General features: G+C 42.5%; 1 protein-coding gene across 1 annotated transcript in view; it reads right to left on the bottom strand.

Annotated features, from left to right (window-relative positions):
- Positions 1 to 27064, bottom strand: part of ADARB2 (adenosine deaminase RNA specific B2 (inactive)) — a 315194-nt gene that overhangs the window by 78491 nt on the left and 209639 nt on the right. The window contains exon 3 of the mRNA XM_075144105.1: positions 24920 to 25827. Coding sequence (XP_075000206.1) covers positions 24920 to 25827 — 908 coding nt within the window. The remainder of the gene's footprint in view (positions 1 to 24919; positions 25828 to 27064) is intronic.

Below are 27064 nucleotides of genomic sequence, written 5' to 3'. Positions count from 1 at the left end.
GTAAAGTACTTCAAAAAACAACTCCTAAATCCACCATCACTGGTAATTTTAGAAAAGTTTTTGATTTTGCTTTTCCCCCACAAAGCCTCCCTGCCAGACTGTAGTTGTGTTACGTATGGAAAGAATTCAGAATCTGAGCCAAACCTTGGAGAAATCCATAGAAATATTTACCTTTGCTTAAGAAGGTTTTGGTTTGGACTTCCTGTGTCTTTAAAAGTGGAACATTTCTGCTGTTTCATGAGTTCCACTTTTTATGCAAAGCTTTTAAAAAATTTGCTTGTGCATTTAATTTCAGTCTACATCTGTAGAAATTTGGAATAGCTAATGGCTATCAGTGATGCCTACCAACACATTTTTTCAGGCCAACTGGCATTGATGTATACCCGTAGCATGTCTTTTGCTAACTAGTACTATTTCTAAAAATCTCAATGACTAAAAATCAGTCACTCAGAACTTACTGCAGGGGATTGCAAATAGCAGCTCTCAATTATGGAATGCAGACAGACTATAAACCACCATATGAAACAAAGGATGGGATATTGAAACAGACTCACTCAATAAGAAAAAGCTTTACAAATGTTTCTTGCAAAAAAGCAAGAGAAGATGACAGCCGATAGTCCTTGTCCCTTGCCTTTCCTCCCAGATTTCTCCACTCTTTCTCACACATTACTTGCTTGTTTACCATTTTTTTACCCTTTGGCTTTTCACTATTTCTTCTGAATCACTCTCAGATGCTCTTTACTGAAGTTTATCACACGCTTGTTATCACACGCTACCTCCTTTCCCTTGTACCCTTCAGAAGTGATTTTTTCTTTTTTTTCCTTTTTTCTCCTGCTGTCATTTCTAGTCCCCCTCGGAGAAGAGAGGGATCCTGAGCATTACAGGTACAAGGCATGAGGGCATGAGTAGGGAAGATCTACGAAGCTGGGTCTAGGTGGTACGACCTAGTGTTGGGCAGAGACACGACCTGCGACACATCGAGCCAAGGATTTTACTCAATGCATACACTGGAAAATGTGATCAGCCGGGAGACTTCTGCAAACGGATGAATACTGTGGGTTAGCAGGAGGACTATCAGCTAGCGAGATGAATGCAAGTCCTGGCTTTGGATCAGGTACTGGATGAGGAGGGACCATATGTAACAGGAATTAAGCTCACTTTTTTCAGTGGTTTTCAGCTTTACCCCCATTTTGGAGCCTGCCCAGAGCTCCTTACCACCACCCATGGGTGCAATAAAAGCAGAAAATAGATCAGCAACAATGAAGTCCCTGGCTCTTCTCCCTTCTCATGCTAGAGAAAGCTTCTAGAAACTAGGAAACCATTGCTGTGTATTTTACAGAAATTACAAAATTTCAGCACTCTGATCTAAAACCTCTCTATCACGCTTTTTGTGGGATATAAGGAAAAACGTCCAACCATATCCACAAGATTAATAAGAATGAAAAGTCATGAAGTCCAAGGTAAGTGACAGATACATGGAGTAAACAGATGGATGGAGGCAAAGGCTTTTTTTGGTGAGTAAAACTACAAAAACACCAAGCACCTAAGACTTCACAACTTTACTAATTTTACTATAAATGCTTTTAGTTTACTACTCATTCACCCTGCTCGGAGGCGTGCTTACTCGAGCAGCAAAAGGGACTACTGTACCAATTCCAAAGTGAATAAAGATGCTCGTAATCCCAGTTTGGACATACTAATTGCACAGGCAAGCGAGCGCACATGCGCTGTACAAAACAAGCTTGGTAGTAGCTGGGAAATGGCCTTGCTCTGCCGCATAATCCTCTCTCAGATCTGTAGGCACATCCCACCACGTAGGCACGGTTCTCCTACCCCTTCCCACAGCTCTGGGTGCGACCACGGCTGGGTGAACGCAAAGCATCCCAGGTGTCACCGCTGCCACGGCCAGCTTTTCCTACGCCTCCCAGCAAGCCATACATCATCAAATATTGATACGGTTCCAGTAGGCTGCCACTCCTGACATTTGATGTATAGCTTTAGGTGCTCTTGTTTTAATTCTAAGGAGTCAATGAGGGATCAAAGGAAATGTCGTATTTATCCCGTGCAGGGTGCAGCATGACATGTCTCGAACCGGCGAGGGAGGAACTACGGGGCTGCTGAATTCCCACTGGCTCTTTCCCTGGCATCACCAGTTAAAAGGACGAAGGTCAGGCTCTTAGTCAGCAAGTGAATACTGTTGCCTACCCTCCAACATTTCAAATATTTATCGTGTTAAATATCAACTTGGAGAATATTGTGTTCGTTTAAGCTTTTCACGTTCCAATGATTTTTTATTATTTCCATCGACCAAAATAAATGAAGAAAATGTTTCAGACTACACATGAAAGCATGTAAAAATCAATAACTGGATTTTAAAAGATCTAGAATGTCTTGAATACATTCATTTTTCAAACATTTTTCTCTGATCTTTAAATAGCTTTTCTCGGAGCATAACATTTTTTGAAAAGTCAAATACAGAGCATTAAGGGTATAATTACCATTTTAATTATAACTCAATCATCCTATCTACTTTGCATAGAAATTACAGCTTTTATGTCAGGATTTTGGGTACTCACAAACATTCAGGAGTAATTAATGCTAGAGGTTTTCACTGTATATGAACTTTACTCTGTAGCACTTATTTCAACTGGGCTTCATTCAAAAAGTGTAAATATACTGAATTTTATATTCACAATTTTCAAGCAAAAAATCCTTCTCCATAAATGTCTGTAAAGCTAAGACAAAAAAAAAAAGACCAAAGCCTGATAATCTTGAAAACAAAATGTATTTTCCTCCTTCTTCAAATGTGATCCATCTATGTAAATAGGGCCAGATCAAATTCCAGTGGCAGTAATGAAAAAATTCCCACTAATCAGTATCTGACCGGATTCATGGAGCATTTCTAATAATTTTGCAAATATTTCTGAAAAGCATTTAAGATTCAAAATTTTATTTCTAGGCACCTTTAACATTTATTTTTCCTGTTTGAGTTTTTATGAAAAAAAGCTATTTTTAAAAATTTATTTTAGAATATGAGTTTACCCAAATGGCCCTGCAAAATTGCCTGTTTTATCCCTCTGCAATGACAAGTATGTTTATGTGTGTGTGTACATGTGAAATTCAGCAAAATCAATTACAACAAAGCTGTTTTTCATCTGATTAACACCACAATATTAGATTTAGGCTATTTCTCCCTGTCATGTTGAAATAGGAAAGAAAATATTTTTATGAGTATAATTATAAGGAAATAAAATGATCTTCCACTTACAAATGGGCAATGTTTCTTATTTTACTGTCTTTTTGCCTGCTCCACACATCAGAAAAGACTATTCTGTGCATTTCCATCATTCTCCATGTTGTGTTTTGCAGTGTACTGGAGCACCAGATGCCTTTTTCTTTCTTTTAAAAGCATGATAAAGCCACACGAATTTTACAGAGGAGTCTCACAGAACATGTCCTGTGTCTTTGTTTGGATGTTAATGATATCATGACATTTTCTGTGCTCGTTTATCATTTCTTTGCTCAAGTATTTTTGGGGAGAAAAAAGACAATTCTCCTGACAGCAAGGCTCTGGCTCAAGTTGCAGTGCTTAACCCCAGAAGTGGCTGCCTTTGTGTGGTGCAGTGGGTTCTTCTGCACACGGAATTGCTTTTGCCTTCAGTGAAAGCCTTGCATGAAAGCCCAGGCCAAATCAAGCCCCTCGCCCGGGAAGTGCTGCGGGATCTGGAGGGAAGATTCATGATGCTTATTATCAGCCTGCACTTGAGACAGATGTCTTATACTCCCAGTTGTGGAGCTACAAGCAGGTTACATCTGAAATGCATGCGATTAAACCATTTATGCCAAATCACATCCTGCATTCTGCATATATATGTGTAAATACCTCTAACTTTTTTGATGGATGAATGAAAAATATTTTCTTATTATACCCATCAGCAGCATAAAGTGAAGGTGAATAGATTTTACACTTGGACTGCTCCGTGTTCTTGACAGTTTTGCAAACAGCCCTCTCAATCTCTCTCTGCCCCTAATCTTTGCCAGATGAAACTAGGATCCTGATGTCATTTTAAAACCAGTATCTGAAAAAAAATAATGAGAGGGGATGTGAAAAGGGAGGCAGAAACCAGTTTTTATCAGAATCAGTCAGCTGGCCTGACTCGGCATTGACTGCCCCTCGTGCAGTCACTTACCCCAGTGCTGGAGAATTTCATACTGCCTGGTGCAGGGGGGGATTTCAGAAATGCCTGAGCCCATTGATTTCCTATAGACTTGAGTCTTTCCCACACGGAAAACTTCCACCTGCTGAATCTAAATCACCTCTTAAACTCTACATGAAGCTAAACCAGTGCAAACCCATGTGTGGCCATGTTATCGTCATGTATTTACAAGATGGCAGGGAGACAGGAATGAAAACTTTTTCCTCCCTCCCTATTTCATTTTTAAGTAGGAGTCAATCCTAATTTTGCCTTCAGGCTCTGGAAAGCAGGAATCAGGCTGACAAGGCCCGGTTATCCCAGATATATATTCCAGGAGAGCTCCGGTTATCCTGCTGGACAGGTTTTTGTGTGTTTGAGCACTAACTTGACGGGTGAAGCAAAGCCCGCTGCCCGGTGTGCGGGAGAGCCCTAGTGCCCAGGGGGAGGAACCCTCCAAGCACAAGAGCTCCGGTGGTGCAGAACTGCTTCCCACCCCCGCTCCTGTCCCTGCGTACTGACGCTGCTGAACCAACGCATTACGGGCAATAGGAACAAACCCTGACGAAATCCAGACGACTTATGCCATACAGCAAGGCCGGGACTAGGGCCTTCCGTTCAGTAATAAACAGGGCTGGACTTTAATTAGGGACCTGGCAGAGCCTGTCCAATATGTAGCACTGTCCTGGCAGGTAGTGGACTGGACTGGAGTCTGATTTATTCGGTGTTTGTGAATGCAGCAGGCAGGAGCCCTTCTCTGCCGAGGACCTGGCAGCTGCTGTTCTGCAGCCAGGGCCCCCAGGCGCAGCCGCCATGGTGGCACATTCCCTCCGGGGCACGAGGAGCCAGAGGGAATTGCAGAGCCCCCGGTCAGCTGCGCACGATGCCAAAGAACTGCCCGCGCACATGGTGGGCTCTGCGATGGAAATACGCTACCCTCTGCAGACTTTACCGGGAGCTGGAGCTGTGGTCAGGCCTCCTCTCCCAGAGGCAGCCATGCTGGCTGGAGACACTGCCATCCCCAGCAGCCCCTCAGCCGTGCCCAGCTCTGCTGGCAGCGGGGATCCAGCCCTCGCTCCACAGCAAAGGCTTCGGATCACTTTTGCTGGGGGCGTTAGGTTAACGGCCTTCATTCCAGCGGATTTCAGTGCACTCCTGCAGAGTGTCTCGGCAGGAACAAGCTTTTTTTTTTTTCTTTTCTGAGTGGACACTGTTTTGTTAATCTATTGTGTCAGTACTCGGCTTAAAATAGGTAGGTCTGCTCATCTGTATTACCGATCTGCTGCTGATCTTCGAACAAAACAAAGCACCCTACAGTTTTTGGAGTACCAGAGATACCCGAGGTTTTGTATTGTATTTATACAGTGAAGTTTTTGGAATGTTTATTCACTATGAAAAAATAGGCACTTTTCTAAATAAATTAAACAATTCATCTGAATGTGTTGATTCTAATCTATGCACAACTATAGTAATTTTCCATTAAATATTAGCAAAACCTCAACTTCAAACTGAGATCTAGCTTCTTTGCTACAGGAATGAAATAGCAACACTAGAAAGCATCTGAAATAATTCATTTTTATTTTTATGTCACTCTACTGTAAATTTTAAAAGGGCTGGGTTCAGTCCTCAAAGTGCATTAAAAAAAATTTCCCCCCAAACAGGCCTGGACTGCAAATGAACCCTGATCTCAAGACTCATGGGGAAAATAGGATTTATAGTGAAAATACTAAGTCAGCATAAACCATAATGGCACTGTAATGATGCTGAGGACTGGACTGGTTCTTTCAGTTTGTTTCTTATAGAAGGCAAAAAAAAAAAAAGAGGTGGATATCCTTACCTAAAGAAAAATGACCATAGAGCAAGCAATAATTCTTACGTTCTGTTTTGGTAATACCTTCAATTTAACAACTGTCTGTGAAAAGGAGTTTTTCACAATGAGTTATTTAGTCACTATGCCATCTAGGGTATAACTGTCATTCTGAAGGGAACATCCATGCTGTGATTTGCTGTCAGTCTGTTGTACACTGTAAGTCCATTCATTTTTTCCCTTAACAGGTGAAGATAATGCTGTGATACACAGTAAAAGATAGATGATAAAAACAATTCTTTAAGAAAAAAAATAGACACAAGGGGTTTGGCAGGAAAATATGATAAAATGTTCCATTCTCCTTTTTAAAGTACTATAATAAAACATGTCTGAAGTGAAGTACAGATAACATAAACAGCAGAGCACAGGTCTGCAATCCCAGCATGATATTGCATAAGGAGCAATCATGAAGCATTCCCACCACAGTTGCCTGTCACACATTATTAACAAGAGTGTTTAGGACTATTAAATAATCGTGCTAACGGGACATGATCAACTTACAAAAAAGGTGTTGTATTTGTATCAGTTGTATTTGACTTGACAGAATTATGAGTAATTTCAAACCCAAAGATTTTAAAGCCAGAAGGGACAGTTTTGATCTTCTCATCCAGCTTACAGCATAGTACTGACCGTGAAAGTGTTGCAACAGATTTTCCTGAAATTAGCTCAGTAACTTGCGGCTTAGAGAAAAATACCCTGCTCTATCCTGCTTATGCTCATGGCAACTGGTAGAGGTTCCTGAAGACTAGAAGAGAGCAAATGTCACTCCTATTTTCAAGAAGGTCAAGAAGGAATATCATGGGAACTACAGGCCTGAGAGCCTCACCTCCATCCCTGGAAGGTGGTGCACAAAATCCTCCTGGAAAGCATTTCCAAACACCTGAGGGACAAGAAGGAGACTTGGGGAGCAGTCCGCATTGATTTATGAAGGGGCAATTGTGCTTGAGCAACCTGATAGCCTTCTATAATGAGGTGACTGCCTTGGTGGAAGAGGGGAGAGCAGTGGATGTTGTTTACCCTGGCTATAGTAAAGCCTTTGGCACCGTCTCCCGTAATATCATCATAGACAAGCTGGCGACATGTGGGTTAGATAAGTGGACAGTGAGGTGGACTGAAAACTGGCTGAACGACTGGGACCAGAGGGTTGTGAACAGTGGCACAAAGTCCAGTTGTAGCCATGTCACTAGTGGTGTACCCCAGGGCTCAACACTGGGTCCAATGCTACTAACATCTTCATAAATGATCTGGATGATGGGGCAGAGTGTACCCTCAGCAAGTTTGTTGGTGATACAACACTGGGAGCAGTGGATGATATGGCAGAGGGTCGTGCTGCCATCCAGAGGGATCTTGACAGGCTGGAGAAATGGGCTGACACGCACCTCATGAAGTTCACCAAGGAGAACTGCCAAGTTCAACGCCTGGGTGAACTGCCAAGTCTTGCACCTGGGGAGCAACAATGCCATGCACCCAGACAGGCTGGGGGCTCACCAGCTGGAAAGCAGATTTGCTGAGGACCTTGGGGTCCTGGTGGACAACCAGCTGACTGTGAGCCAGCAATGTGACTTCATGGCAAAGAAGGCCAACAGCCTCCTGGGCTGCATTAGAAAAAGCATTGCCAGCAGGTTGAGGGTGGTGATCCTTTCCCTCCACTCTGCACTGGTGAGGCACATCTGGAGTGCTGGGTCCAGTGCTGGGCTCCCCGGTGCAAGAGAGATATGGACATATTGGAGTGAGTCCAACAAAGGGCCACCAAGATGATTAAGAGATTGGAGCATCTTTCATACAAGGAGAGGCTGCAAGAGGGGTTGTCCAGCCTGGAGAAGGGAAGGCTCAGGGGTATCTCATCAATTTGCATAAATACCTGATTGGAGGGAATGAAGGCAAGGGAGCCAGACTCTTCTCAGTAGTGCCCAGTGACAGGACAAGAGGCAATGGGCACAAATTAAAAACCTGAAATTCAATCTGAGTGCAAGAAAAGACTTCTTTTTTTTCTGTGAGGATGGTCAAACACTGGAACAGGCTGCCCAGAGAGGTTGTGGAGTCTCCATCTGTGGCCAAATTCAAAACACAACTGGACATGCGCCAGGATGTAACAGATCCTGCTTGAGCAGGGGCTGGACTAGATGAGCTCCAGAGATTCCTCCCAACCTCAGCTGTTCGGTGATTCTGTTTATCAAAACCTTTTATGATCAGCTTCGCACTTTCATCAGATTCCATAATTAGTGATCTTCTTTCCATTTTTTTTAAATTTGAATCTTTCAACAGCAATCAGGCAGAAAAGAAAGCTAAAATAAATAAAACAGTCACAAGCTGTGGCAGCAAGATGCAAAGTGCTGTATTTAGTACTACGATTAGTTCCTTGCCTGGCTTTCTAGTTAACAATATCCATTTAAACTACAAAAGCAAAACTAGCCAGTGACACAACTAGTTACTTTTTTGTCACCCTCTCTTTAGACCGCTCAGAGATATCTGCATTGACATTAAAAAGCCATTATAAGCAATTTAAACTCTGAATTGATCCTGACACAATCATTCAGATCTTCCTCATAAGGCCTTTCAATAGTTCTCAATTCAAACTGAGAACAAGCATCACCTTATAAACAGAGGAGATAATTATGCTTTATTGATCAGCTCCTCAAGGTATGAATGGAAACCAGGCAGCTATTTGAGAACGGCCATCAATGTGGTTTTTAAATTGTAGTATCTCAATATTTTCCTTTCCAAATATTCCCTAAATATGGTCCTTTAACACAGAACCTGTACCCAAGAAAATTTTGCCACTGGCTTCAACGGAATCCAGTATGTCAATATAGTCACAAACAGTGACTTTAGGTACTTCGCACATTCGTGTCCCAGTATTACTCACTGTTGTGGGTTTACCCTGGCAGGCACATCAGCCCCATGCAGCCTCTCCCTCTCTCCCTCCCAGCTGGATGGGGGAAAGAATCAGAAGGGTAAAAGTGAGAAAACTCATGGGTTGAGAGACAGACAGTTTAATATGTCTGTTATTAATGTCTTAACTCTGAATGTCCCCCCTTCCTCCTTCTACCCCCAGTTTTATTGCTGAGCATAGCGTCATATGGTGTGGAACATCCCTTTGGTCAGTTGAGGTCAGCTGTCCCAGCTGTGTCCCCTCCCAACTTCTTGTGCACCCCAGCCTACTCGCTGGTGGGGTGGGGTGAGAAACAGAGATGACCTTGACACTGTGTAAGCACTGCTCAGCAATAGCTAAAACATCGGTGTGTTATCAACACTGTTTTGGTCTCAAATCCAAAACATAGCACCATACGAGTTGCTGTGAAGAAAATTAACTCCATCCCAGCCAAAACCAGTACACCCACTTACTCAGTTTCCTCCTAACACTGGCTCATTCATCTCTTGCACACAAACCCCTCAGATACATCGCAGACTGCCCCCTTTCTGTAACAAACTGCAAACCCCTTCACAGCTGCCAAATACAACAAATGCTCCTGTTTAATCCAGTGTCAACATTGATTGGCTTCAATTTTGCCAGGTAAGGATTTTAGCACCTGCCCCATCTATCCTATAACAAATGTACCATAGTAGACTCATCAACAGATATCTGACTTACTGCATTTCCAGTTTACAGCTGAACCTGTAATCAACCGTTTCTCAACCTTCTGCTTGTTGCTAATTAAGCCCCTCGGAAATCAGAACCAGGTATGTTAGAAAAAAAGGAGAATTTAACAATTTATGTCTGAGTTTATCTTGCTATTTGAGAGAAGGAGAAATAGCTTTGTTACTAACAGTCCTCTGAACTGGCAACACACTGCACCAAAAAACAGTCAAATTGTTCACAGCTGTTACTAGAATGCACTTAAACACAGATGATCAATTTTGGGTTACCAACATAGGTATAAATAAAACAAATATGCTTTTTTCTTGCCTGCTCCCTTGGTCCCAACAATCAAGCACTGAGATGACTGCCCTCATATTCACCCTTTCCAGTTTTGTCCCAGACCGACACATGGGCTCAGTCTCTCCATCCACAGGGAACCCGTGAGAGCGCGCTGTCCCTGGTTCAGTAGGACCCTGCCCCAGTGGTTACCACAATGTCAGCCGCTACATTGTTCTGTACAGTATAAAGAAAGAAGAGACCCACGGATCTCATAAATGAGAAAAAATTTCTATATGAAAATAATTAATTAATACAGTGAAGTCCAAACATACACAACAGAAATCTGCTTCCTTCTTGTATTGTGTATTCCTACATTGACAGCTAATTATGCTGGAGTGCCCACACATATGTTATAGAAACAAGATTTCTGGATGCAATGTACCACTTTATAGAAAGTATGAGATGTCCACGGCAGCCAGGCTACCCCAAGAGAAAATGCAGAGACTTCATGCCTCTGTAGCGGTACGCCTCTGCTATCCCATCGACGCCGTGTTTGCAACAAACACCGGTATTCCTCTTCCAGCCTGCTCAGGGCTGGCATGGAAGGAGGGAGCTGCCAAGACATGGCAGGAGGGGCTTTTGCACAAGCTCTGGGTGTGTATATGCTGGAGCCAGTTCCACGCTGCTGTGGGCTCCAGTGCTTGGTACAGGTGCAGCTTGGTGGTGCCGAACCTGTGGTACCCTCAAAGTCTGGGTCAATGTCGTACTGCCAGCAAAAAGATTCCTGCCTGATGCTGAGGTCAGAACCGGCTGCTCCATTGGGCTGCCAGTTGCCCACATTTTTACACAACTCCCACCCCACCCTGAAAAATTCTGTTGTAAGTGAAAAAGTCCAGCTGTCTCCTGAAGGGAACAAATTGAGAAGCATCATATCAAAACCTGTTTCAGGTCACAGCCACAGAAATATCATGATTACAAAAACTCAATTCATTGTGTAGGCTTTAATTAAGAAATAGTTTGATAACATGCAGCTATAGGGAAGCACTTACTAAGCTTAAGACTCCTCTTACACCCTCTGTGACTCTGCAGGCTCAATAGACTGATACCTCTAAAAAAGAGGACGCACAAGCCCCCTGTGTTAAGAAGAGAAGAAACAGGACCAAATGGAGACACCAGTATGTCTCGGTATCTCTTGCCATCATGTTGCCTGGCCCGCCGTTACCTCCAAGGCAGCGGCATTGTTCCCTCTGCAGGACTAGTTTGGGTTGCTCTCGCTTCTACAAAGTCCCCATTTTTATATTGTATAGATAGAGACCAAGTGTCTTGAGATATCTGCTGCTATCAAATATAGTTGAACAGTCTCAAGGATGACTAGGAGCAGCAGAAAACATGACCACAGAAAGCTAATTTTGTTAGGAAAGCAGTCTGAAAACATGCACGGAAATCTCTTCTGCAGAAATATTCACATCACACGAATGGCTGCTACCACGAAAGGAGATAAAAGGATGGGCAAACTTCTCTGACTGCTTCATTGGCCCTTCTAGCTTCTGCACTGCAGCAGCAGCAAAAAATGTACTGAAAGAGAACAAAAATGTTTAGCCGATAGCTGCATACCCTACATGAACCCCCGAGTTCCCATGTATTTCATTAAATTTATCTGTAAAGAAGCCTAGCTTTGGACTTACAGGGCAAATGGTCCCTCTGTAGTTGTTTTTAATTGTTTTAAAAGCTTTCTGTTCATGAAATACAACATGAAAAAATGTGAACAATTTGTTGTACCCAGAATTATCCCAGTAACTAAATGTATGAAAAGGCTGAGTGATATACAGGGTGTATTTCCCCCAGTGATAAAATACGAATGACCTCTGTGACTTCATTTAGGTTCCACCTCTCCTGAGTTATGAGCTGTTTCTCACTCGTAAGGTATATCCCATATCTCACTCAAACTCTCAGCGGACCACAAAACTCCCTTCAAGAAAAAATTATGCTTCCCTCAGTCTGTGGAGGATTACCCATGTCAGGCAAAGTTATATTATTGTCTTTAGTGCTGCTAGGAATTACTTTCAGGATGTTTCAGCTCATTACCTCAAGTCTTCATCAGCTATTTTCTGAGTGCGGTAACCTTTGTGATGCAGGTACTGTATATATCTACAGTATTGATTCTGCTTCTCCTGCTACATTACATGCAATACATGTAAACAGCCAAGAGTGTTTCGCTACCGGCGAGCAAGGTGCAAAACGGTAGTGGATCTTGCAGCTACAAAACGCAGATAAAACCTTGAAGTAATCAGCTGAACTGTCATGGAACTAATTCCATGATATAGTGGAAGCAATTATTTGCACTTATATGTCTTATTGTAAAATACAATCAGTGCTAAACCAATCCTGTTAGTGTTTTCAAGGACACATTTAGCTCCAAATGTTCCCCTTTCAATCACTAACTGGTTATTAATTAATTAGGTAGCAATCGTGTTGTTTTTCATACGTGTGTATTATTATTGCACTTGATTTTGTGCCTCTCACAGATCACTGTTAATTCACTGCAAGTGCAATTGTGTCAATGCGCTCTAATGCAAGCGATTACCGCAAGGATGGGGCACCTAACATTTGACCGAAATTTTACTGAATTGTTCTCACCGCTACTTTCCTACTTCCAGTCCAGCCTGCTCCAGCCTGGATGGGGTGCGCCGGGAGAGAGGAGACCGTTCCGAATAATGGGAGTGTCAGAAGGGAAAATGGAAACCAGCAACAGGACAACCAGAGCCAGGAAAGGGAACTAAGGCCGAGGACTTTGGAAGCCGCGTGTGACCCTGTGCTGCAGGAGGCCATGCCACGGGAGTGGGGGCTGGCCGCGCGCGGGGCACGGCAGAGCTGCCCGCTCGCCGCCTGCAGCCCGAGCTGGCAGCTGCCTGGCACCGGCAGGGCAAAAAGGCAGCTCGTCAAGCAGATGAGCGAGTAAGCGGAATACACAGCAAATTGAGGGTGTCTCGCAGCTCTTGCTTGTCTGCTGTGCTACAGGGAAAGATGTAGTCCCCTTTTTCTTTTTCGGTCCCAGCTCTGCAAAATCATCAGTTTTAACAGTGGGGGTGAGACTGCCTGTAGAAAGCAATGTTTGGTAACAGCTAACACAGAAGAAATCCTCTGTCCTCCCAGTATTAGTGATGCTTAGTTATGCTTACTAAATACTGTATTTTCCAGTAGATTTTTCTTCCAATCTGAAAGCTTTTAGCAGGACCAGGTACCAACTGTGTCAAGAGAGAAACAAATACTAGTAGAAAACAGACTTTATCTGAATTGCATTTAATAGGGGCCAGAAGCAGTGAAATAAGGATATTCAGCTGAAGCAGTTCAGTCAGAGATAGCTAAACTTTTTACTGTGCTTATTTAAATAGAGAGGCCTGAACTGGAGATTAGGTATTTATCAGCTGCATGATGGAATGAGAAACAGCTGCAACATATTTCAGGATAAGTTTGATATTTTATTCGCTATAAATCCACAGGTTCAAATTCTGCTCTGGTTTATGCTTGTGGGAATATGGAATAAAGGCATTAGCTTCCCGCATTGTTTTGTGGCTTCATGCCCACATATATCAGAGCAAATTTAGTTTATGTTGGTTCAGTTATTCACCTTAATTTCCCAACCACAAAAAGGACTTTTAATATTTGTAATGCTAGCAAGTATATATGCAAAGAAATAAGCTCCCAGAATACTGTACGTGGCATGGGTAGCAAAACACAGCTCCCAGCGACTGTCAGAGCATTCCCCTATGCGTATCCCCACGAGGATTTCAGTTCAGGACTGTGCTATAAGTCCAACAGTTTCCCTCCCAGACTTGGGGTTTTTGCATGATTTTCACCAAAGGTGTCGGTTCTGTCCCTCGCCTCGAAAAACTGTTCCCAGGTCCTTGATGGAGTAATTTCTATATTTTAAGCTTCTATTCCCGACCCCACCAAGTTCCCCTCACGTCTGCAGCTGGGAGCAGCTCTGCTCCCACACGCCAGATACCATGCCCGGGAAAGGCAAACCGCTGATCTCCCCAGTGGCATCTTGCGTTTCGAAAGGGAGAAGAAAAAAAAAAAGGCTGCTAACCACTACGGTACGAGTGTTTAATTTGCTCAGATCAATTTCTGTCAAAGGCAGCCTGGAAGCCTTTTCTTTTTTTCCAGCTTGTCTTTGCAATGTTTCTTTCTCTCCCGCTGCTCAGTTCAGCATCATTGGCGTTTATCTGCTGACCTGTTGTTATCGAGGGCTCCCCAACAGATCCCTCGGATTTGCACAAGTCGCTCCGCTCTGCCACAGGGAAGCTTTGCTCAGATATCTGCTTGATTTCAGCTCATTTACATGGCAAGGATGTTAGTCTGCCTGCAAGGACTTTCTAGTTTGGCTTGTTTGCTTGATTTTTGATATATAAAGGAGAATGGACTTTTTTTTTTTTTCCTTTTTGAAAGAGGGAGGGCTTAAGGTCTCTCTAAGTTCACAAACGTCCAAGGAAAGATGCAGGCAAAGATGTAATTTTCTGAAAATGTACCTTCATTTTAGGCTCCTGCCTATTCATAGAGGGAAAGATTTCAAAATATCTACATCAAGACTAGTAAATCTGAAAGTCATGTTACTTTCTTTTTTTATGAATACAGGATTTTAAAAGGAAAATTTATGCGCTGTAGCTTGCCAGTGTTTTGGGGAATGCTATTAATTTCTTTCCATCAGTCTTCTCTAGAACGTGGTGACAGCAGCAGGCTCACCCCTCTTGTACTTTGATTTCCCTCAAAGTCAAAACGTAAAACATGCAGCTGAAGGTTCTTGCCCTGGAAAAGCAGAGGGCACCTCCTATCAGTAGGATTATTATGACTGTGACCAAAAATATCCTACACTTAAAAAACAAAAAAGGAAGGGAAAAAATAATTTCTACTTGAGGGTTCATATGGCAACATTTTGTAGTTTTGTTTTTCAAAACTTTTTTGGGAATTTGAGTAAAATAATCTGCTTATGTAGCAAATAAATAATTTTTTAAGAGGTCTTGCTGTCTTCTGTGCTTAGTAGCCAGCCCCCAGTGGAAGGGCAAATACAATCTGCAGACTCCTCCAGCCATGCTGAGATACTTGCCAGAGTAAATGTTGATGGTTTAGGCCATGCCTATGAATTATGATCAGCAGGAATGTGCTACAGCACTGAAGAAGGTGTATTTTTGAAGAAGACGAGCACAAAATGGGCAAAGGTATCTTTGTGTCAAGAACTCATGCCTGCTGTTCCGGTAATGCGCATGTAACTCTATATTATGATCTTTATGCTAAGATGAACTTCCCAGTGAGACCCCCAAGTCATCATGACACGCTCTGGGAGAGCAGGGCTATGACCAGAAATCAGTATTGGAAAGTCACAGCAACAAGCCTGCACTAATAATACAATGTTAGTTCCCTCTGTGGATTGAAGGAAAAAATCCTGAGTGGTCTTTAGTTGAGCACTGAAGGGAGAACATGCAATGCCACAAAAGGCAGCAAAATACGACGGTGTTTTAATGTATTGTCAGTCCTGGCTGGGAATAGCAAAACCCTTGGGCTGAGCTGCAAGCTCAATGATCCATATGATCCATAGGAATGTATGTGCCAGGGCTTTTTTGTTTTTCTTGGGTAGGAGCTGATAACTACCTTTAGCATCTGTGAAGGTGTTTTCCAGAATGGTGATCCTCATGGGCCATTCCTCTTCTCTCCATTTTATCATGTTATGAGCAGCTATAAGCATTATTATAGGACACTATTTTGGGTGAATCATGCTACTATTCCAAGTGGTGCAACTGCTAACTTTTGGCTCAGAGAACAGTTTTAACAGCTATGATGTGATTTGTTTCTATTTTCATCCGAATTGCTGATACTCAAACACAAAAGCTTCAGTGTGGCTCTGATTTGTATCTTCTGGTGCGCATCAGTCAGCTCATTGCTGCCATGACCATGAGCCTTGAAGGAATTTGACTTTATGCCTGCTACGTTATCAGCCCCTGCTCCCTATTATTTTCTAGCTTGGCTTTTTTGGCTGCTGCACGTTGATGGCCACTGACTTGGTTTGCAGAGGGTTTCTGTGTAGCTGAATCAGGTTTAAACAAGCATGTTGAATTTCTGCACCTCTCTTGGACACTGTTTCTCTGCAATTACCAGGACAACCAAGCCCTAACAGTATATTTAAAGTGCTGTTATGAACTGTTGTTCATATTATGAGTGTACAAGGGTCATTAGGCACTGAGGGTTAGAATACTTGTGTGTGTATCCAGGAGAGTGGAATAAAAAAGGGGGTTGATTCAGGAGTAATGAGTTTATTCTCCAGTATCCCTGAGAGGATGATTCCTTAAAAGTATACGGCAGAGTTGATTTGGATAAAAACTAATTATCAAACAAGAAATGAAGCCACTGTAGCCGATTTCACCCTCCCCGCAAGACCTTGGAGACTCACATTATTCCTTGTGTTTAACCTAATAAAGCAATGACCCACATAGGAGGGAAAGGAGTTGATTGTAATTATTTCTGTGAGTAATAGCCCCAGTTCATAGAAGTTGGCCTAAAAATAGGAACTCAGCAATGAAATGACATGAACAGAAGAACCTAGAAATCACAGGACACTTAGGCTACTTCTCTGAACAAACCAAAACATGTTCATTTTGTTCATTTGAGTATGATTGTTCAGGGAATGTTCTCTTTCCACCTTTAGTTTTTATAGGTGAACTGGATAAAGAGTGAGAAGAAACAGCACACAAGGAATTTATACAGCAAATCAGTGTGGCTTCAGTAGCACAGGCTCATTTGGGTGACATCTCAGTGTAGCACTGATTTTAAGGTACCATTGTCTGAATTCAGGTCTGATTACATAGTTATTGCTTGCGGCAGATGTGATGACAAGTAGGTTAAGAGCAATCACGCTTAGGTGTTTTCATATTGAGTGTCTACTCCAGTTCGGAAGACAAATAGGAAATAATGGTTAGCTTGCTTGAAAGTAAACTCTGACTTATCAATTAGAAAACCAGAAAAGATGAAAAAGCAACATGAATTTGTCTAAAGACAATAGTGAAGTATTTAAGGTGGAGGAGGAAAGGTTTATGGATGTATTAATATTTTATATTTCCTAGAATTCAGTCTAAGAAGCTGATGGGTATCATAAGACATAGACAATATTGATTGTTTTCATAGAATAAAACTTTGTGATGAAAGGAGATGGATAATTTACTCACTTTCCCAGTGAATATGCATATTTATCTACCATTTCTATTTCTCAGGTGTTTGTAGAAGTATTTTATCTCAACAAAAGTTCACATCATGCATCAGGCATGTGAAAAAAGAAAAAAAAAACCTTGCCCTGATAAATTTTGCTCCCATTAGAGATTCAACCTCACTTGTAAGATGTTCATATAAAGAAAGTGCTAAATGAACAACAAAGGATTTTACTCTCTCAAAGAACATGAGCCAATTCTCTAGTTTTGTTTGGTTGTATAAATGTCTAAACACATAAATCACATTTTACATCCATTATAACAAGTCTAATTAATGTCCATTAATTCTTAACAATCCTAATATTAAGCCCTAATTGAATTTTATGACATGCACACTATTTTGTGTGTGTGCGCGTGTGTGGATGTGGATGTATATAATCCTTCCACATTGCAGTATGCATAAGCAGTTTAGCTGAGATAAAGGGGCAGGAGAAATGTTGGTTTTCTCCAAAATTACTATATAAATGCACTATTTAAAGGCTAATGGATGCAATAAAATAAAACGGACAAAGATGTTCCCCGTTATTGAGCAGGAAGGGAGCGGTCTCTCTGCTGCGTGTGGCACTGGGCTTCTCAGCAGCACCACTGGGGAAACTGCCGGCTCCGAGCTGCCGCCTTTCCAAGGTGCGCTGGCATTTTGTGTCATTAGTCTTCCCCTCGCACCGCGATGATCCGCCTGCCACACGGTTGGCACAAGGACCACAAGAGGGAGGTAGTCATCGTAAAATAAATGGTAGGAGCTTGCTTCTGCTACTCTGCACATAGAAGGAAAAATTTGTTTGAATAATTAAGGCTTCCTACATGTGACTACAGATAAAAATAGATAAAGAATGTGGTTTTGGCATGACTGTAACACTCCAGCTCAGACAGAGAAGGCTTTGCATGGAACTGGACCAAAGAAAAATTCACTCCAGGCACTTGTATTACAGCTCCATTTAGCGAAGCAGAACGATCATGGCTTGTATTAAGTAGATAATAATGAAGCATCATAAACAATGTCAGGATGCAAGTCCAGGATGAAGTGGGAGCTTTAACGAGGTCCAGCTTGCCGGGAGCTTTTTGAAGTGTCCCTAGCTCACTTACAAAGCCAGAAAGCAACAAAGGCAACTCTGACAGCTGCGAGAGTGTCTGGTTTAGAAGGAAGTTTTATGAGTGGATGACACCAGGCTGGGACTCAGCTTTCATGTACTAACTAGCTCTGCTCGTTGCTGGAGCCTTAAGCATTCTGCACAAACTGTCTCACCATAATGGGTCGCACAAATAATAATTCTTCACAAATCAGATCCACGCCATCAGCTTCCCGGATAGGCAAGGCTGGTTCATCATGGTAAATAGCAGAAGTCAGCAGAGTCCACGCTGTGTCTCACTAACCATGTTTAATAAGCAATCTAGACTCTGAAGGGAAGAAATCAATCGCTGGTTCTGTGGATGTATGGATGGTATGAAGTATTTGCAACTACGCTAAAAAAGCAGCCAGCAGCCAAGTCAGATGGTTAAATCAGATTCATCCCATTCTCAATGCACTGTAATCACAGTGGACTCTTCAAAGTCTTTATAAAGGAAAATTAGATATTTTTATTTTTTCTTTTTTCAGAGGAAGAAGAGGTTTGGGTTGCTTATAAACTTAAATTATGTAAGTATATATACACTTGAGAAAAATGTCTTTCAGCCTTAAAGATTTTTTCCTTGAAGATATTAAAATTATTTTTTCACTTCTGTAAATGAAGATCAGCCATTCATTAATTAATTGTCACCATTGTTACAGCTCTCCTTAGTATTATTAATTAGGTGAGTGGTATATTTAGACTTTAATATCTCCGTTAGAAGAGTTTTGTTTAGCATACCTAATGCTCTGAAAGCCCTGAGCATGCTTTATATCATGTTGGACTTAAAGACAAGTGCAGGGGAATCTTTTGGGGATCCTGTGGAGCTATCTGTGGCTGGGAGGGGGCAGGGAGTTACAGCATAGAGCAACTGAGGAGCAAAGGAGAGAGATATGGAGGGTGGAGGTGGATACGCCAACTCAGACACTTCTTCCTGCAGCAGATAGCTGGAGCATTGCTGTAGCCCAGCTGATGCAAAGTAATGTGTTATTTTGCAGTGATGACTGGTTTTCATGTGCAAACTCCTTAATGTGTCTGCACGTATGTGCTGATGCTATGAGAGCAAGCGACCGGAATGCTTTCTACCCTGTTAATTTGTTTCCCGTGATTCCATGTAGTTAGCCCCTCTGCATCTCCCTTTGATCTTGCATGGATTATATACATTAAAACATGGTAATTTCTTCATCTAAGACTCAAGCTGTAATCTCTCTCAGGCAATAATAGTCTTTTATGTTGGACTTGTATGATGGGTGAGGGGGTGGTCCTGGTTCCTCAATTGTGAGCCTGGAAGTGACTGCAACCTTATTAGCAGCCAGGATAATAATAACAGTATCCAGTGCACTAATGCTGTGCTTCTAAATTGGTTCTTTCACCATTGTTTTGCTTAAGAAACTGTAATCCTATAAATGTCTCTACTGCCCATTGCTCTGATTATAAAAAACAACTTTCCCCACCTACAGAGTCAGAAATAGGTGGTTGAAAATCAAACGTTATTTGTATTGCAGAGGCATCTCTCCAGTCCCCACCATTTCCCTTTCTTATATCGCACTGTCAGGAGCTACACACACACCTACCTGTTTCTCTTTGGACAGGAGAAAACAGAGAAGGTTATAAAAAAATGTACCTGGTCGCTTGACCAGACAAAGCTCTTCACAGAAACATGCTGGAACAGCTTCTTAAAGCTCAATGCCAGCTCCAGGTGCTGTCCCTCTTTGCACCGGAGTCAAATCTATCACTGCCAACCTCAGCCCCAGCTTAATTGCGACACAGGCATGAGGGCATGGTTACGAGGAAGTTGGCAAACGAGGACAGTGAGAGAAATAAAGTGAAGGAGGCAGGAACAATTGATACTGTATGAAAATGAACCAGTTTTGCAACACAGAGAAACAGGTTTCTGGAGGGAAGTGGATGAGAGGCATGGGGTGCGGGGCTTTCCCCAACACGGTGGTTGTTCTTCCATGACACTGCTCACCAAGGTGACACTGAAGTTAGTTGGCAGGAATCCTTGACCTGCTTGGGGTAAAGAATCATTGCAATGGGGATACTGAGGTTGCTTTGGTCTGCAAATGAAGCTTTTGGCAAATAGGGGATTTAACTGGATTCAAATGGTTAGCTTTACTTGCCAAAGGAAAAAACCCTGCTTCTTTTTGATGATACACACACAAAAAACAATGAGGTTTTGTTTAAATAAATAAATTGACAACTACTGCTCTGGAGGCTCTGGATGTGAACCAGCAACAGCAGCGTTAAGCCATTTCAAAGCAGAGTGAATGCGATTTTCACACCTATTCTTTTTTAATTTAGGTCCATTTGAAACCCAAGCACCCCTTTATTACTAATTTTTTATGGCAACATTAATTAATTGTTTTGCTTTACAGCAGTAAGAATGCTGTTTAGACTGAGTGAGACAGATTAGAAGGACTACAAGATTAGAAAAACAATCTGTAAACTGGTCAGATGCAGTTGGAGGTCACCTTGATCTCCTGAAATGAGGACACTGCACTTGGAAAGCCTGGGGGTGTGGATGTATTTCTACCAGTGCAGACTCATTAGGGCTGGTTAGGTCAGCACCCTTTGATGTTGTCTTCTATTTTGGAATATAAGAACATTAGCTCCCAAGGTGGGAAGAAACAATTGTCAGAATTCCATAAAAGCTGATAATTGAAGAAATTCCGTATTATTTGATGGACAGTATGAGTTCAGATCAAGTATGCTAGAAACAAGGAACAATATTTAGTGACTTAGAGAAGGCGCACAATGACGCGTTGTAATTTCCATCCTCCTGACTCACTTTATCTCTGCCATTAGTTTAGCAGATCTCCAGGCTCATATCTCGGCTACTCTGTTCAACATGGTGTGCCCAGCCTCAGACAATCAATAGTATTTATCTTGCACTTCAGTGGCATAGCACAGATAAGACATCTGGTTTGAGGAAGAACAGTAGCTGGCAGATTGATGGGCAAATCTTGAGCAGAAATGGACCATTTCAGCTGGTTCTTGGATTATCTCAGCTACCTTCTATTCACCCTATCCACGGGCAAGAGCTCAGGTTCCCCAGCCATCACTGTACCTGTATGAGAATCACAGAAGCGGATCAAAGCACTGTTGATGGCAGTACAGAAGCCACAATCTCAATTATTTTGGCTTTAAATTGTGAGATTAAAAATTTTTCCTGGTGTAAAGTGTGATATGCTTTTGTTTATTTTTTGGGTATAATTTTGCAGTCAGCCCAAACACATTGTGGAACAATCACAGGGAAGAAAATCAGAGGCATAGTGATGTTCTTTTAAGAAAGCACCGGTGTTGTAAAGTGCTCACAATTTCATGGTGGGTTTTCAGCATTGGCAGGTGAGGGGCAGGAGAAAGAGCTGAAGAAGCAAGTTGGACTGCAGCGCCCCGGGGAATTCATCTATTTCTGGCTTTGCTATTCTTGCATTTCTTTGTTTTGCCTGAATCAGAAGAGATCAAGGTGGCAGGATTTTACATCTCTGCTCTGCATTTCCTGGTGGTTCAGGAAGCCTCCTGCGTAGGCAGCACCTCTCAGGACAGACTGGAGGATATGGTGCCTCTTTTGACATTTTACATTGAATCTCCCTTGCTCAGCAGGAAAAGTGGCTGTCCGTCCGAGGGCATGCCCCAGGCCCAGGCTGAGGGACGCCAGGTCTCCTGGGAGCCCTGAGGAGCAAGGCAGACATGTCAATGGTCAGGAGGCCCAGCTCATAAGGACATCTGAACTTTTTTGACACTTCCTTGAACACTGTGAAATCCGTAAGTTCAGCACAACTGGACCACCAGTATTACAAGATTTTTGGCTTTTTCCATTTCCAGTCAGGCTGTAAAGGAAAAGCCAAATTCTGGCCTCCTAACACCACTGATAAGAGCAAGAGGAACAGGAACAGAGACATGTAAAATTGGAATACTCTTTGTAAAGGGCAACCACAGAGATAAACATACTCCTGGATTCTACAAAATACTCAAAATATAGGTGAAACTGTTACAGCTGATCTTGTTTGCCTGTCCCTACTGTCAATGAGTTAGCTATCTGAAATCCTAACAAATACAATGAAGCACATGAAAAGGGTGAATGGTTGGATAGGACAATAGGTACTCCTTATTCTGTGAAGAAATCAAACCCCCCTAATATTTCAAATTCTAACCCTAAGCTGTTTGGGTTTCAGGGTGCTCTCCTGCTTTTAAACACTTTTGGACACAAACCAAGCTAAGCCTACAAAGTAGGAATAGCTTTGAAAACTTGGCTTGAAATGTGTCCTTGAAAATGTGGTTCGCAGAAGATCAGGGAGACAAGAAGGAGCTGAAACAACTTTTGGAGCAGCTGGCTCTGACCACAGCTCAATGAGAACTACACTCTCCCCAGTACGGTTACCACCGCTTTGATTGAGCAAACAGCCAGATGGGCGGACTGAAGCAGTGAGCAAAGACAGTCACGCGATGAGATACTGCATAACGCAGTGAGAACAAGTAAAGATGTTTCTGGATTTAATGTTTAAGCTATAGCCCAGCTGAAGCCAGTGGAAATAGGTCTGTTGATTTCAGTGGAAGTTGGGTTATGACTTAAGTGAGTAACAGAAACTCGGGTTTTGTGTCACGGCTGCTATGTCTATTGATGAGAGCAGCTAGTAAGGAGGTCAGCAGAAATCAGTGTTAAGGCTTATCTCTCAATTAATGTGCTGAATGTTGGCATTAAAAATGCCTGAGTAATCTTTTAGTTGGACAATACATAACCACTCAAAAAATACTGACAGAAAGTTCAATGACACCTTTTCACTGACATTTATACTTCCAGAACAGTGAGGAGAAGATAAGGAGGGCAGAAGTCTACAGAAAGGAGAAAAGCCCATAAAAAAGGGAATATACACTGAAGAATGTGTCACTTAGTGAACAATTGGGGGCCTGGGTGAGATGTGATATTCAGGTAGATGATCGTGAAGCCAAGCAACCAGGGGATATTTCAGAGAGCTCAGGAACTGAGGCAATGATACTTGTGGTGCAGTTTCAGAACATGACAAGCCATCAGTCCATGAGTGCATGGTATTTACCTGCCGACCCACCCAGCAAAGTTCACTGGGGGCAGCAAAGCAGCCAGCAGGACGGGACTAGAGATTCCTCTTTATATCCAAGTGCTAGGTTTCCACGGGGAAGGATAGGCATATTCATCAAAACAAACTACTTTTTATCGAATTAATTCGGGCAGCATAGATTTCTCATTTAAAACTGTCTGTACTTCGGAGGAGTACTGGGAGGACGGAACTGCCAGGTTGGCTAAGGCTTCCAAAATACCTGCAAAGCACTCTCTGAAGATCACTGCTATTATTAAACTATGTTATTATCCCACTGGTTCATGGGGTTTACAAACCAGAATTAAAAGGAAGAGGTGGAGGATTATGATGTATTTTAGAATTTCTTACATTTCTCATGTTTCCTTTTTGGAAACATAGAAAGGAAACTTCTGGGTCACCAAATACAATTCCTGGGTCCTGCAGGCAATCATGTCACCTGAAGGATTAATCTTCTATCAAACTCCTTGAACATCTAATGCACATCTTTACTAATATTAATGAGAATTGCTACTAATAATTTGCTTTTACACACTACTTAAGGATCTTGAAGTGTTCTTTCATATAATATGCTCATTTTTATTACAGGCATATTGGATTTAAATGACTTGCCTAGGGTCTCACAGCAAGCCAGCAGCAGAATGACTCTTATGCTCCCAGTGCTTTGCATTAAATCCTGGACATTAACAGCTTCCTTCATAAAGGGAGCTTTGTAGTGGTAGATCCCCTCCTGGTGATGGTGGATCAAACCTTTTATGATTGCTCAAACAAATCAAAAAATTACTTGAACCCATGTAATACTTCCCAATGTCTGCAAATCCTGGCTTCCTTTGAACTTAGAAAAATGACAGAAGTCTGAGTAATGCTAAGATAGCCTTTGGCATATGACCAACTATGAAATTTTGATGTGCTAAGTAGGTACCTCAGATCCATATATTCTGTATGAATACAGCAGTAATCTGTACAATTGTTCCAGGAAAACTTCAGAGCTTTCACTATCCCTTGTGCTGTTGGAGGCATATTTGAAAACAAAAAAACCCAATCCAAACAGTAAGTCTATAATAAACAAAAATCCTTAACTTTTCTAGTGGCAGAATTGTCTGGAGAGTTTGCTCTGACACAGGCACTTTCCTTGTCATTGCTGTCTCTGAATGGCACTGTCCTCATCAAAAATTAATTCTGAAAGGAGGATATGGGGCATCCCTTTGTTTATGGCCTCCTTTCTGTCAAGAAAGATGCAGTACAACAGAATGACGTGATCCTTCTGCCTGTGTCAATGTTATCATTCTCTCTAGCAAATTGAAACATTGGTATTCCCCCCTACGTTTGCCCTCTCCTCTGTGCCTCCTATGGAAAGGGCTGCAAATTGTACCCAATGATTTCAGGATATGATTTTCAAGCTTTTGCCTGTGGCATCTGGCTCTTTCTATGAGAAAAGAGCTATTTTGTGGCATGGCATTTGCTATAACATCAGAGGAACCATCTGGTAGAACAACAGCTACAGCAATACCGATCCCATGCATCGAAAGAGTTCCTCCAAGGTGGTGGTGGCTACCCAGGAGCTCTCACCTGTGGCAAATGGTGACATTTACTCCTGCTGGGAATGTGGCTGGGCAGCCGAATGTTAAAGAGGGCCTGCAGGGCTGCCTGCGCTGCTTGACCCTTGGCCAGCTTCTTGCTACGTCCTGAGCCTTCAAATGTTCTCCCGTCCACTCGCACCGCCATCACAAAACTCTTGATGTGCTGCTTCTCCACCGTCTCCGACAGGCAGACGTACCGCAGGCCCGACCGCAGCTCATTTAGCAGCACCACCGGGTTCTTCTCGCTCTCTGCTTTGGATGCCATCTTGTGCTTGTTTTGCTTACTGTGGCCCATTAAGTCCAGCGTATGGCAGAGTAAGCGCCCGTGTCGATAAGCAGTGGAAAGCAATTCGTTATTAACGGGGTTATAGACTGAAAAGTCCTCGCTGTGTGTAGATGGTTCGAACTCCTTGAACAGAGTATCTGGAAAGTCTGCCTGATCAGAAGTAAAGTCCGTGGATGGGTTGATGCAGTTCCCCATGGCAAAGTGAGCTTGGCAGGCGTTGGGGAACTGAACGAATGACTTCAGAGCTAGCTCTGCAGCACGCATTTTGGCTTTCTTTTTTGTGGGCCCTGTGCCTTCAAATGTAAGTCCATTTACTTCCACAGCAACAGCAAAGACTGGAGCATGCACTGGACCTGTCTGGGAAACCATTTTATATTGTAAACCTGGTTTAAGTTCATGCAGCTGAACCAGAGCATTCTTTGGCGTCACTGACCATGAGACTTTCTTCCAGATGAGCTGGAGTTTGCAGAAATGGCCATTATTGCCTTCCTCTAAGGGTCTTTTTCTCTTACTGCTAGGTGTTCCCCCTCTTGCCCTCTCATTAGAAGATATTGGATGATCCTCCAGGTTGCCAATGTTTCGATTTTCCTTTACTTCTGCACTGCTGGTACCTGTCAGTAAAGAAAGAAAAAACCTCACATTACAGGTGTCATCATAGTAGCTGACATTACACCTAGGGCTGGCAGAATAGCCAAAAAAGGAAAAAAAGTTAATGATAGATATCCTTGCTCAGCCCTTTTTGCGGGTTTTCCTCAAATATCCGTGGTTTGTTATTTATAGCACAGATTTTCTGCATGTCCTGGATGTTTACTTGTCTCTAAAATTCTACTTGTATTAGTCACTAGCCTCCTGTTGTAAAAAAAGATTACATCATTCAAAGATGAAGCATAACTGATGCCCTGTGACTTAAATGAACTGCATTCACACTGGATAATTACTAGTAAAAAGTGAATAGTTTGCAAAGTTCCCTTAGGCTGAGATTTGTTCTCTAATCCGTGTGGGTGAATGCTTATGAACACATTATTAGAAATCAGAAATGATTCACGAATGATTCACAAACAGAAAAATGGGCATATGCATTGAATAATCTATTTGCAAAGAATACATTGACTGGCTCTACTCACACCATAGGCTCGTGTGTTGCTAACATCATGAATCCAGCCTAAAAAATGATCTGACAGACCTTCCTAGCATTTGAAACAATAATTTGGTCTGGGCTCAGATTCCAGTTTAATAAGTGAGCGTCTTTCTGTCAAATTCAATTGCAGATACTCTTAGCTCCTGCATCAGCCACAACTAATATTGCAGAAATTCTAGATAAATCTAAATGAGACTAGGAAAAGCCAGAGCATCATGACGGGAGTAATTACTGATGTAAAGAATGATCTATGTCAAAGAAAAGCAATAGGAGAGAGTGAGTGCCAGGAGCGCCAGGAAGGGAATGAAATGACAGTGGGGAGCTATGGAGGGAGCACTTCGTTGTTGTTGAGCCCATGAATCACACGTTGCTCTGAACTACGCTTGTGCAACAGCCGTGCTGCGAGGCAGTGCTCTTTGCTACAGCGGATGCATGACTGAGAATGGAGATTCATCTCCCTGATGTCCTGAATGAGACAGAAAATGTGCTGCTGTCTAAATAAGCATCCTATAGCATTTCTGTCATTTCTGATGAGTTTCTTTAAATGTATTGCATCTCTGATACATCCTCCAGTCCTCCTGTGCGTTCCTTAGGGCAGAGACAAGTTGAGGAAGTAAACATGAGTGTAGCCAACCCGTGAAGCAACCCATCCCTGGAGCGATGCACCTGATCCCTTTCTGAGCAGAGCACTGCCTGGCTGCCTGCTGTAT

Source organism: Calonectris borealis, chromosome 2 (genome assembly GCF_964195595.1).
Source record: "Calonectris borealis chromosome 2, bCalBor7.hap1.2, whole genome shotgun sequence".
NCBI classification, from domain to species: domain Eukaryota; kingdom Metazoa; phylum Chordata; class Aves; order Procellariiformes; family Procellariidae; genus Calonectris; species Calonectris borealis.
This window is presented reverse-complemented; position numbering and strand designations above follow the sequence as displayed.